We start from the raw sequence: 13,501 nt of genomic DNA on the forward strand, positions 1-13,501 counted from the left end.
GTTCCCTTCCAACATTAATGTAGTTACTTTACAACTTTTCATTTTTCGTGACTCCCATTAAGTCCCTGCTGGACAGGGGTCTCTCTAGCAATAGATGAATTAGGCAGGGGCCTACAGAGATTAAATTTTTGGGCAGCTGCCTAGAGTTGCAGATTCATGGCAGAGGCAGCATGTTGCCACCTCCTAAATGAAATACATGTGGACAAGCATTCATAGGAGAGAATTCTGCCCTTCTCTCCCTTCTGCCCTCCAAAATAAGAATGGGAGAAAATAATATAATCACCTTTCAAGACATTTGAATTTTAAAATGTTTTTTAAGATTGTGACAAAGATCATTTTATGTAGCAATTGGTTATAGTCAAAGAATAAAGCAACTACTATGTTTCTTTCTTTAAAGAGTTTACATGCATCTCAGTTTGTATCTTCAGTGCAGGTTCTGTCATTCTGTTAAAGTTTCAAGGGCTTGCTTGACAGATGTGGGGAGTATTATCGCATTACTCTGATTGGAAAAGATCTGCAGAGCTCTCTGGTCTGAGTATGGGAAATGGCTTTATACCAGAATGTCATGTCACTGATATTTATTTTTCCAGGTGCCTTCATGTTACGAGCTCACATACTTCTTGGAAAAAATCTTTAGCATCTCATTCTTGATTTTTTGACACCTCTTGGCCTTTCAGTGACCTTTGACACCTCTTCGCTGTTCAGTGTAATAACAGCTCACCTTGGCACTATGCTCTCTCACTACAAAAATCAAGTGTTACCTTCTGACTGATACTCTTAACTAGCAACAGAAGTGCAAGAAACCTTAGCGGATCCTCAATAGCCAGTTGAAGGTATTTCATTTGTAATTGCCAGGCAGTCAGCATTGAAAATTCATACTTTTGGTCTCCTGAATGACTGGTGGTGGGACACCAAAAAATCACTCCAATAAATGGAAACTTGCTGCTTTTTTGGGTTCAAAACAATTGGGATATTAAAAAGTTTAACCCAATTCTGAAACTTTGGATTGAAAGGCAGGATGGTTCCCAAGTATTAGGCACTTGAAAATAAAACATTTAAGATAAATAATTTTTCTAGTTTCAATATTTAATCCAAGCAGACGTAGACAACGAACAGGTTTATAAAATTATTCTGTTGAATTAAAATTCTGTATAGCATTTAACTCTTATGAATAATTTTTTATCCTTCAGTGTATCTTATGTTCATATTTTAAAATATCTTTGCACAGTCCTTTATGCAACTACATGCTAGAAATCTGCAGACGCACAATTTAACACTAAACAGGACAAAAATACATTCCATATCCATTTATATGCAAATTTAAAACATTTCACTTGGCAGATAAACAATGAAAAGTTATTTTAAAAAAATCAAACTACAAAAATGCACACATAAAAGTCTTCCCTTTTGGATTTTTAATAAAATACTGCTCTGTATAAGATCTAATGAAAAATTCTAGTACTTACAAAATACTTTATATCTATGAGAACAATGAATGTTTAAAGTTATACTTGTATGAATTAAACATAATTACAGAGTTGACATAGAATATTAAAAAAAGAACTGAAATCATGGATGATATGGCATAGGTCAATGTATACATCCCATGTTAGAAAAAGCTAAAATAAGTAAATTTGGACACCAGGTAGTGGACACGATCGATCCCATAAAATAAAGATAAAACAGACAGTAAAGGTAATTAGGAAATAGAGACTAATATAATATACAGCAGATATAGAATAAATATTTAACCTATGTATAGAAACTGGTATAGCAGTTTCAGTGGCACTGGTAAAAATTGAGCTTCTAGTTTGAAAGAAGTGACCATTTAATGAGAAAAAATGGCTTATTTATACTGGCATTGGCATAGTCTCCTTCATAAATCATTCTCTACATATCTGGCTATCTATATATACACAAAAGAGGACATTATAAACTTTACATAATTCACCATTTCAGCAGAGACTCTAGTACCTTCTCCCAGTATCTATTAGCCATGTAATCTTGGGGATAACATTGAAAAACAATGTTTTATGGAGATTAGAATCTCTTAGGAAGCTTAGTAGGTATGCTGGAATAATTCAGTTTTCTCCATAATAGGAGCTTCTCAAAAAACTCTCCTCCCCCACTGCCTCTTTCAGGAAATCAAATAATAGTAAAGATAGGAACTCAGGGTCTGGAAATCTAGTTAGGAGAAGCAACATTTAAAAAAAAAATATGTATGTTAGTAACATCATGCCAGTATCATCTCTAATGTTGATGAGATATGGATACATTGTGAGAGTCAAGTTTTCCTTAGAGAAATGTACTTTAAGACCTTCTAAAAGGCGAAACTCAAAAAATAAGATGGAGTTTTGATAGATGTTGTCTCTGAAGAAACAGGATTTTGAATCTTATAAATCTAAGTTAAACTCACATTGGAAAGCATTAGATTTAAAGAAAAGCACATGGCACAGCAGAATATAGGTGAATCTTTGAGACTAAGTAGATGCTAAATGCTATTGAGAGATTATCTCCTGAAAAATAGTTGTACAAAAGTTAATCAGTGTAAAGATCTGCAGCTTGCAATTCTAGTCTGGAGATCTGCAGATATTTTGAATGATTGAGATGGCATGACAAAAAATAATCCTGAAATGTCATGATTTCTGGAATCAGAGTTCAAATACACTGGATCCACATACAGAATCGGTTATCTCTGTGGGACTGTCAATCCAGATTAACCAGAGGAGTTTTATGATTATGTACAGACTAAAAGGATTGGAGTATCATGCCAAAAAAAAAAAAGAGAGAGAGAGAGAGATCAAACAACATTTCTGAGAGATCACACTAAGACCCCCTGGAAGGCAGGCTAGCAGAAAGGAGAAAAAAACAGTTTTGGAAAAATTAATCAAGTACTTTAGGAAGTGAAATCTCTGAGAGATGAAATTGGATGCTCCTATTAGAAAGTGAAATTTATGTTACTTTGGCAAAATAGCAAGATAAGAAACCAAGAAAATTCCACAAACTTGCATGGCCTACATCAAGTCTTAGAGACAATGTACTGAATTATTGATTAAAGTCTGACATGTCTCTAAGCCTTTTATGGTTTGGAGGGAAATGTATTTTCACAGGGACAGACAAGAATAAGAAAAAAATGGTGGTGCAAACCAAGACAACATCTGCAGAGTATACCAAATGAGATGCAATATCAGACCAAGATTTGCATTACAGTGCCATTTGAGTTTTTTCTTTCTTTTAGATAGACCATGTAAATAAAGAATGACGATCTTACGAGTTAAAGGGATAATTCCCTCTAAAAAGGTAAATCAAGTTTGTTTTTTTGGTCTGGATGTTATTAGGGTGTATATGTTTGGAACTCTTAACTCAAGGATAACAATTTAGAGTATCTCCTGCCACCATATATTAACATGCAGTTAAAATACCTATAAACAAAAATAATAATTTAGAAAAGAGAACCTGCCAGATTACAAAGTTCACTCTGTGGTGGAAAATGTGGATGAGAGAAATTGTCTCAAAAGGCAAAAATGAGTTTGATTAACATGCTTTATATCCAAATACCTTTGCATTCTACTCATTTATAAATTAGAAAAATTCAGGATTTTTGTGGCTTTTGGAATCCATGCAGAAGTGCATGTGGATGTGTAGTGGAGATTTATGTTCATTAACTAGTACGGTGAAATAAGATTTAAAAATTAATCACAACTAGCAACTAACTTCATTAATATAATTTGAAGTGAGAACTTGTTTGTATTTGTAACCTATAAGCCAGTTGTCTCTCATTCATTTACTCTAGTTGTCTGTTAGCAACTCATCTACTTTGCCATTTTGTAAAATGCATCCTGTAACAATAAAATAGATATGTAATGATGTCTTCTTAGAGTTTTAGAACTGCTACCCTTTGGTATGAAACCTAGAAATGAATGTAGTTACAGCAACTTTGGCAGTGCCACCATAGTTAAGTTCTATTCCTAGTGCTTCAGTCAAAAAAGGACCTAGAGACCAAATAAATATGAAATTTACAGGTAAATAAAAGCCTTCTCTACTTTATTATATTACCATAAAAAGGAGTTAAAATTCAAAAGGTCATGTTAAGTAACATTTGATGCCTGACTTATTACTGCCACAAATCTCATGCCAAAAGCAAGACAATTCTGAATTAGGATTCCCACTCTAGTATTATTGCTGCTCACCCAGTTGAGAATATAGAGCCACTGTTCAGAGACCTAGGCACCAATGAATTGTGTGGTAACCGTAATTCAGGATTTTCTGTCTTTTATCAGTTTAAGATCTTTAATCAAATTTTAACATAATTTTCTATATATTTATCAACAGCCCAGAAAAGACTAGCAACTGAAATTTCTATCACTCTTTATTATACTTATTTTTCAAAAATAATGCTTTATGACTTGGAAAGGAGATTTTTTATATATATATATATATATACACGTACACACACACACACACACACACACACACACACACACACTGGGGTAAGAGGAAAAATAAAATCATTTAAAATGGTTGATTTTTCTAAATGGCACTTAAGTTTTTTTTAAGGATCTCTATATATCTAGATCTCTTTATCCTTAAAAATTATATATGTGTGTGTGTGTGTGTGTGTGTGTGTGTAAACACACACACACACACACACACACACATACATATATATAAATTGGGGGAAGAGGAAAGATAAAAATCTAGCTATTGTATTTATTCCGAAGATTTTGGCGCACCAAAATTAACAGCCAGTTTTCTTGGCTTTCGTTTGCTAGAAATGTTTGGTGTTGATTTGTTATGAGAAACACTCGGAGAAGCGACATCGTCTTGAAAAGAAATAGTAGATTGAGCAGCTTGAGGAGATTTTAAAGGAACTGAAGTATCTTGTTGAATGAGCTTGGTGTTGTCTGAAGACACTAGCTGTTCATTCTTTAGTGGTACAGCTTGAGTGGAACTCTGGAATTCTTTGAACTCAAAATTTTTCTTGCTAGCAGCTCTTTTTTTAGTTACCTTTAAATCAAATAAATATTATTTAACAGAATGTAGTTTCAGAAAAATGAACACAGAGCAGTCAATTTTCTAAAATTATACAACTAAACAATGTATCACAGGAGTGTCTTTGCAGCCATCAAATCTCTTATTATTAGATTACAGGATTATCACTCTGAAGCCTAGAATATCTGTGGAGTCAGTGTGAAGAGATGGAAATAGCTACATACATGGCTAAAAGTTCTCTTTGTTCAGAATATCACCAGGTTTAAACATCACTGGGACTCGGTCTGATACTGACCAGATTTTAAGTTCTTGGCCATTTTTGACTTATGTTTACACTTGACTTTACACTTGTATATAAATACCTTTACCATCTTCTACCAAAATATAATCGCAAGACAATCTCTGTCATGCTTACCTGTAGAGGAATAAACTGATTGTGAGTACCAACTGGTATAGTTCCTGAAAGAGGCATATTCCCTGGATATGACCCAGGATAGTAAGGTTTGCCATGAATAGGCACTGGAGCTCTCCATTGCACTGGACCAAACATGTGAGATGATGGAGGCATCATATTAGCTGTGGAAAAACAACCAATAAACTTTTAAGTTTCTATTATTTCTTTTTTTGGAAGGAAGGAAATTCCCTGAACCAAGCGTATCTTTAGGATATTTTTTCACTATGCTTCTTTCACCACCATGGCCCTGTTTTACAACTGAGGAGGGTAAATGCATTCTCTTTGGAACTAATTAACAAAACAAGAACTGGGGAGAAGTAAGAAAGCAGTGCCTGCTTGGGGATCTCAAATCCTACACTATGGCTAACTGATTAATTGCTGGTCACCACAAACACAAGCCTTCTTGCACTCTACAAAAACAGCAGAGCATTAATGATACCATGGAAATTTTCAGTAGGCTTTCTTGGGTTGTTACATCACCACATTGCTTGGCAGCTGGTGTAAGGATTCTTATCTAATGTCTCAGGGAAAAGACTCAAGAAATGGCTCTAAAAATATAGCAAAGGACACCTTGATTTGCCAATTCACAGATGACTGTTAGCAACTCAAGAAAATAATAGAATACTGTTGAGACAATATGGAAGTCACAAAAGCTTTGTTAATTTTCTGGCAAGTTGCAGAAGTAAATGAACCTTCCCCCCGATTGACCAGGACCAAAAGTTCCAAACTGCTTCCCATTATAATTGGGAGAAAAACCAACAGTCAGCTAATTGGCAGAGATCTTGAAAAGAACCACCGAACAAATGGAAGATGTGGACTTCTTTGTTTTTAATTTGTGTGTCCATGAAAGTAGGTTCACAAATTTCCTTTTTTAAGGATATTCAGAGTAGAGATGTTAAATAATATTTAATTAAGTAATCATGTAGCTACAAAAAAAATTGTACCTGTTACATCGTGACTAAAATACTCCCTGGGGGCAAGGCTGGCAGCCAGTGTGCTCCCAGCCCCCCACTAGGGAAGTCCCCTGCTACTGCCTCTCTATCAGAGGCAGCAGTACGGGGTGACAGCCAGCCAGTCCGTAAGGGGAGCTGATTTAAAAACCGGGTCTCCACGCAGATCGGCTCCTGCCTGTCATCCTGCACTGCTGCCTTTCATACAAAAGCAGCCGTACAGAGTGGCAGCACCCCCTATTTGCAGAGCCTTAGCTCCTCGCGGACAGCCCTTCCTCCCCATGCACTGCTGCCTCTGCTACCACAATGGCGCCAGATCCAGCCATAGTTGACATAGTACTAACTGCTGGCAGAGGGTGTGGCTTGAACCTCCAACCCCAGGCTCTGGTGGCTGATGCCTTATCCTCCCTACTGGTAAGTCGGCACCAAGTGCAGTTGTGGACAACCTAGGGAAGGGTGCCCAGCAACATCAAGGAAGAGTGAGGTTCAACCCCCAGCCCCAGACTACAGAGGCAGCAGTGCAGGGTGTGTGTGTGTGTGTGGGGGGGGACTCTGTGGGAACCAGCACGTGCAGGGACCAGACTTAAAAGCTGGCTCCCCATGGGCACAGCCTCTTCCCTGCCTTGCTGCCTCTGATACAGAGGAAGTGGGGGGGGGGGGGGGGAGGGTGGAAATATGTGTAGTCAATAGGATTAACCGATAAGACCAGGCTTATCAGTTAATCATATTGACTACACATTGACATCCCTAGTTCAGGGGCACATTACATATGGTAGGACTTAAAATGGCATTCTGTGGAAGTCACCCAGCTTCACAAAATCCTATTAGAATTACAGTCAAGTTTCCAATTATTTGAAAAGTGCATTAGTCAAATCCTTACCAGTGGCTTGGTTGAAGACTGGAGGAATAGATCCAGGTGGTACAGGAGCTCCCATGGACTGATAATTTGGAAACAACAGTGGAGGTGGTGGCAAAGAAAAGTTCACTCCTAAAGAGCTCTAGTTAAGAGAGAATAATTTTTTTTATAACATGCTCAATGTAATAAAACAAGACAAAGATACAGGTGTTATACAGTGTACTATTCTCACCAATCGTTGTAATGCAAAAAATGCAGCTCTCTCCTTGGCTTCATTTTCAGAGTGACACTGAGGTCCGTGTACTAATAAGCCATTGGATAATTTTACTTGACAAACTGTCATGGTCTATGAAAATAACATAAAATAATTGTTTTCATTCAGGTTTTTTTGTTATCACTGTACTCATACACAAGCAAAAGTAAAAGCTAAAAATTGAGACAGATTAACACAAAATTAATACAATAGTATTTTATTTTTGGAAACGAACCAAACCAGAGGCACTCAGGTCTCATTTGCACCAGAATGTTACATTTACAATTTCATTTACAATAGCTATTACTGTAAATGCATAGCAAGGGGCATGATATATGTCAGCATTGGGCAACCTGCAGAGCAATAGCCATGTGCTGCTGCCAATCGGGTTTTATGTGTGGCTCATGAAACATTTTGTTTACCATTGCCAGGGCTCAACAAATAATACAATCTACTTGCCCGTGGCATGTGCATGTGCAATGTGGCTCTTGCGCATGCGCAGTATGGGGCTGGCGAGCGGTTTTCGCCGCCGTTCATCAAACCCTGACCATTAACCACACGCAGGGTTGCCACATTCTGCTGGTTTCTGTCTATGTAGTTTTTTTCTACCAGTATTACTAAAGAGGTATGCACATAAAGTAAGGGCAAATGAAATGAGGTGAGTGATGATTGCACACAACATTGACTATGAATGCCACATGCTCCCTCTGTACCCAATCAAAGTGCTGCTACACAAGGGCGGATGAGAGTTTTGCGGGGCGCAGGGCCTATTGTAGCACGGGGCCCAGGGCAGCACAATTTTGCGCATGCGCCACGGTCATAGCCGACAGGTAGTAGTGTGTGCGCGGGGCCTGGGGCAGCTGCCCCACTCACCCTGCCCTATATCTGCTGCTGCTGCTACTATTCAATCTGCACACCCCGCAAATTCTAGGTATGCAAGCACAGTTAGCAAAACTACCCCATCCTGGGAGACCATCTTGGTTACAACTATCTTGTGGCCCACTGAGATAAAGGAGGGCCACTCATGGAGCCCATTCACTAGGCCCAAGTTGTTCATCCCTGATTTACATCCAATGCACAGGACTGTAGATCTACCTATATAAAAAGCCTCACCTGTGGTGTTCTGAGAAAGGAGAAATCTGGCTGTGGCATTCCAACCAAGGAACAAATGCGAGAGAGTTCAGATACTGGGGTAGACACTGCAGACTGTGGACCAAGGAGAGGGTGACTTCCAATTTCCAAAACCTGAGCATTATGAGGGCCTCCTACACTTTGAGGCTTGTTCATGTAAGCAGCTGTAAAAAAAAAAAAATAAAAAAAAATAAAGCGCATCAGGCAAATATAAAATAAAAGACAATTCTAAAACATCAACACAGAAGCAAGAATATTTGAATAAGTTCCTGGTATTTTCAGACTGCCTAACTTTAATGTTAGGCATTCAATAGAATACTTAGGCAATGTACAGATTTCCAGTGCTGAATAGTAAAAAGGAAATGAAAAAAATGGAAACTTCTACTGTTTGCTCCTGGAAACAAGTAACAGTAGCCATGGCTCGACAAATTATGTAATCTACTCGCCCGTGGCAAGTAGATTACAACCCGGAAGAGCCGGGTTCGGGCAATCTCTGCATGCACAGAACGATCTGCGCATGCGCAGATCGTCGGACAGCGCGGCTGGCAAGTGGGGCTTGCCGCGGCTCGGCGAGCCCTGACAATAACAATCTTTTTAATAACTGTAGAGACTGAGAACATAAGGCTCTTAATGATTTTGATGAAAATTAGCTGGTATTTGTGCATACCCATCTTTTTTGTCTGTTTATGCTGCATTGTAGTCCCATGGGAATCCTGGCTAACAGTAGAAGCAGGAACTACATTAATTAGTGGCTTCATTTCATTTTTGGTTTCTGTGTCAGAGCCATCAATCTTCAAAATTTCTTTGAGCATCTGTGTTCCTTTCTTTAGAAAAAGAGGAAAATATACAATCTAGTGAAGTTAAAACAGCACTATACAAAATGAATAAAAAAATCCTTCACAATGTTAAAAACAATTACATTTTTTATTTCCCTGAATAGTAATATTTTACTTTTAACAAATATATATGTTAACTTGCTTTAAAAAAGTGAATTAAATGCCATTATGTTTAATAAAGCAATGCATGGTTTGTTTGTAAACAGAAGCATATAAGAAAGTAAGAAAACAAATGCTAAATTGCCACCCAATGGCTCCCACAATACACCAACCATAGCAAAAGACTGCGGTGACAAATGTTCTTCATTGGTAACTCTTTCTTCCTTGGGATAAGATGATTGCATTTCATTTTCTTTGGAGATTTTCAAAGATGCTAGCAGATTTTCAAGTTCTGAGTCCTTCTAAGGAATAGATGTACAATTATACTAAAAAAATGCATGTAAAACTCTGTATATTTAAAATAATAAATGCCATGACCAGAAATAATTGGTTTAAAGAAGGATTAAGTCTTCTTCAGGCTATTTCGTTTTGTCAGCATCTGATCCAAATATGGCTCTCTATATGTGGAACTCCATTCAAGACCATGGGAACTATGGGCACATAGTGATTTTTAGATTGAAAATATCTAAGCACTAAAGCAGGGGTGGCCAACTTGAAGCTCCAGAGCCACAGCTGCTCTTCTGAAGTTAATATATGGCTCCATGCACAGGTGCCAGTTCTGATGTTGGAGCTACAAGTGCCAACTTTCTAATGTGCTGGGGAGTTCAGCCCCTGGCTCTGCCCCAGAATCTGCCTCCATTCCACTCCTTCCCCTGAGCCTACTCCTGCCCCAACCTCCCAGAGGGCTTATCTAGGCTACACAAGTGTCGAAAGACGATATGCAAATTCTGTGGGAATGTGCATATCTTCTTCCGATCTCACTTTCAAAAGCAGAGCTTTCGAAAGTGAAAGTAGTTTAGACACAACTTTTTTGTTGACCCCTCTTCCCCTTTGTTGAAAAGCCGCTCTCCTCAAAAAATGAGGTTTACGCGGCTTTTAGACAAACGGGAGGCGGGGGGGGGGGGGGGTTGCCGAAAAAGTCACATCTAAACTACTTTCACTTTTGAAAGCTCAGCTTTCGAAAGTGAGATTGGAAGAACATATACGAATTCCCGCAGAATTTGCATATCCTCCTTTGAGACACTAGCATAGTCTAGATGAGTCCAGAGGCTCCTGCATGACACAGAACAGACAGCAGTGGGCGGTGGGGGAGCTGATGAAAGGCTGCTGATGTATTATCATACTTCTTTGGCAATGTACATTGGTAAATTATGGCTACTTCTCAGCTTAGGTTGGCCACACCTACCATAAATGGACCACTTTAGTCAGAAGTAGGCTCACATTTAATGAGCCAACTCTTACCTTCCCAGCTATAAAGGAACCATCAACTGAAGCCATCTGAATTACAGGCACATTTGAACTTTCATTCCGCTTCAAAAGTTTAACATTATATTTATTTGCTCCTGCAACATTCTGAAAAAAATTGCACTATTATTACACATTAACACCTCACATTTTGTTAAAATGTAGATCAGTTTAAAACAATCTGCAAATAGTTTTTCACAAACTATCATGCTTGTATCCAAATGGACTACACTCTCACAGAAAATCCCTGATAACATTTATGTTTTACAATGAGAATATCAGCTTTAAATATCTGAAGCTAGAAAAACTACTTACAAATGAAAACAATGGAAGAGATTAAAAAACTTGTGAAATGCTTGCTACCATCAATCTTGGAATAACATGTCATAATTTGCAGTATGTCTGACACAAGCATCACCTCTCTCATTTTCTATAAAGGCTCCAAGAACAATGGTACAATATCATATAACATTTTTAAAGGATAAAAATTGCCACAGACATAAGAAACTTCTCACAGCTGAAAGCAGAATTCACTAAGCTGCTCACTGGAGAAAATTTATAAGATGACAAACTAAAAAATAGTAATAAAAAACAAATAATTATTGGAATATATCAACTCAATGTAAGAAGAATATACCTGTTTATTTGATATTTTGTGTGTCGAACCTTCATTTCTTGGAACTTTAGAATCTTCTTTAACTATAAATAAATTACCAGAGGGATAGCCATGTTAGACTGAATCGCGGCTTATAAATAAATTAATTCACATAATCAACTGAACAAAGGAACAATTATTCTTTTTTACTGTTTTTAAAAGATATGAAACTAATCAAATTAATTTCAGAAAAAAATATGCCTCCAGTTAGATGAAATTAGAATTAAAATTGAGTGCATGTATCAAACGCTCGTGAACTCCAACATTATTGTTTCTATATACTTTTCTTGACTGGCTAAAGGAAACAAACATTAAACGTATTTGATAATGCTTATGTATAGGATCCTAGTAAATTCACAGCCATGAAAAAATGTGTAACAGACCATGAAATTTGGTCTTGTGTACTTTTACACTATACAGGCAGTCCCCGGGTTACGTACAAGATAGGGACTGTAGGTTTGTTCTTAAGTTGAATCTGTATGTAAGTCGGAACTGGAGTCCAGATTCAGCCGCTGCTGAAACTGATCAGTTTCAACAGTGGCTGAATCTGGACGCCAGTTCTGACTTACATACAGATTCAACTTAAGAACCCCAGGCATCCCCAAGTCAGCTGCTGCTGAAACTGATCAGCGGCTGATTCCAGGAAGCCCGGGGCAGGGGCTTCCTGTAGTCAGCCACTGGTCATTTTCAGCAGCTGCTGACTAGGGGACACCTGGGGCAGAGCAGCTGGGGTGCTGCTGGGTTGGTCCAGTGGCACCCAGAGCGGCGCTACGGGACCAACCGGCAGCGCCCCAGCTGCTGTACCACAGGCGTCAGGAGCAAAGCCGCGGAGCACGGGGGCAGCGGGACAGCCCAGACGCGCCGTGGCTATCCTGCTGCCCCCGGGCTCCGCGGCTTTGCTCTGCTCTGCTCCCCGTCCCCCAGGTCTGCAGACCAGGGGGAGGGGGAGCAGAGTAGAGCAGAGCGGCGGAACGCGCGGCCAGCTGACAGCCCAGACGCGTCTGGGCTGTCACCTGGCCGCGTGCTCCGCTCTGCTTTCCCGCCCCCCCCCCCATGGTTTGCAGACCAGGGGGAGGGGGAGCAGAGCAGAGCAGAGCGTCAGAACCAGAAGCATCTGGGCTGTCAGCTGACCGCGTGCTCCGCTCTGCTCCCCCTCCCCCTGGTCTGCAGACCAGGGGGAGGGGGAGCAGAGTGGAGCGGAGCAGAGCAGAGCGGCAGAACGCGCGGCCAGCTGACAGCCCAGACGCGTCTGGGCTGTCAGCTGGCCGCGTGCTCCGCTCTGCTTCCCCTCCCCCCCCATGGTTTGCAGACCAGGGGGAGGGGGAGCAGAGCGGAGCAGAGCAGAGCGGCAGAACGCGCGGCCAGCTGACAGCCCAGAAGCATCTGGGCTGTCAGCTGGCCGCGTGCTCCGCTCTGCTCCCCCCCCCCCCACTGCAGATCAGGGGGAGGGGGAGCAGAGTGGAGCACAGCAGAGCGGCGGAACGCGCGGCCAGCTGACAGCCCAGATGCGTCTGGGCTGTCAGCTGGCCGCGTGCTCCGCTCTGCTCCCCCTCCCCCTGGTCTGCAGACCAGGGGGAGGGGGAGCGGAGCGGAGCGGAGCGGAGCAGAGCGGAGCGGAGCGGAGCGGCAGAACGCGCGGCCAGCTGACAGCTGGCTGCGCGTTCCGCCGCTCTGCTCTGTTCTGCTCCCCCTGGTCTGCAGGGGGGGTGGGGGGGAGCAGAGCGGAGCGCGCGGCCAGCTGACAGCCCAGACGCTTCTGGGCTGTCAGCTGGCCCCGCGTTCCGCCGCTGCTTTGCTTCCTCTCCCTGGTCTGCTCGAGACCAGGGAGAGGAAGTGCCCCGTTCGTAACTGCGGATCCGACGTAAGTCGGATCCGCGTAACTCGGGGACTGCCTGTACTACACAGATTTCAAAGGGGGGGGAAGAACAGCATCTCTCAAACACTGGGGTCTGACCCAAAATGGAGTTACA

The 13,501-nt window shown here is 40.8% G+C and overlaps 1 protein-coding gene across 3 annotated transcripts in view; it reads right to left on the bottom strand.

The window, feature by feature from the left end:
• Positions 1-1,065: 1,065 nt before the first annotated feature.
• XRN1 (5'-3' exoribonuclease 1) overlaps positions 1,066-13,501 on the bottom strand; it is an 88,871-nt gene continuing 76,435 nt past the window's right edge. For 2 of the 3 annotated variants that reach the window (XM_014574045.3, XM_075937651.1), the window contains 9 exons: positions 11,514-11,575; positions 10,874-10,984; positions 9,745-9,873; positions 9,304-9,460; positions 8,619-8,800; positions 7,485-7,598; positions 7,277-7,394; positions 5,408-5,568; positions 1,066-5,007 (listed from right to left, as the gene is read on the bottom strand). In XM_014574045.3, coding sequence (XP_014429531.2) covers positions 4,711-5,007; positions 5,408-5,568; positions 7,277-7,394; positions 7,485-7,598; positions 8,619-8,800; positions 9,304-9,460; positions 9,745-9,873; positions 10,874-10,984; positions 11,514-11,575 — 1,331 coding nt within the window. In that variant the 3' untranslated portion in view covers positions 1,066-4,710. The remainder of the gene's footprint in view (positions 5,008-5,407; positions 5,569-7,276; positions 7,395-7,484; positions 7,599-8,618; positions 8,801-9,303; positions 9,461-9,744; positions 9,874-10,873; positions 10,985-11,513; positions 11,576-13,501) is intronic. The other variant, XM_014574044.3, reaches the window with a different exon arrangement.

Source organism: Pelodiscus sinensis, chromosome 10, assembly GCF_049634645.1.
Source record: "Pelodiscus sinensis isolate JC-2024 chromosome 10, ASM4963464v1, whole genome shotgun sequence".
Lineage (NCBI taxonomy): Eukaryota > Metazoa > Chordata > Testudines > Trionychidae > Pelodiscus > Pelodiscus sinensis.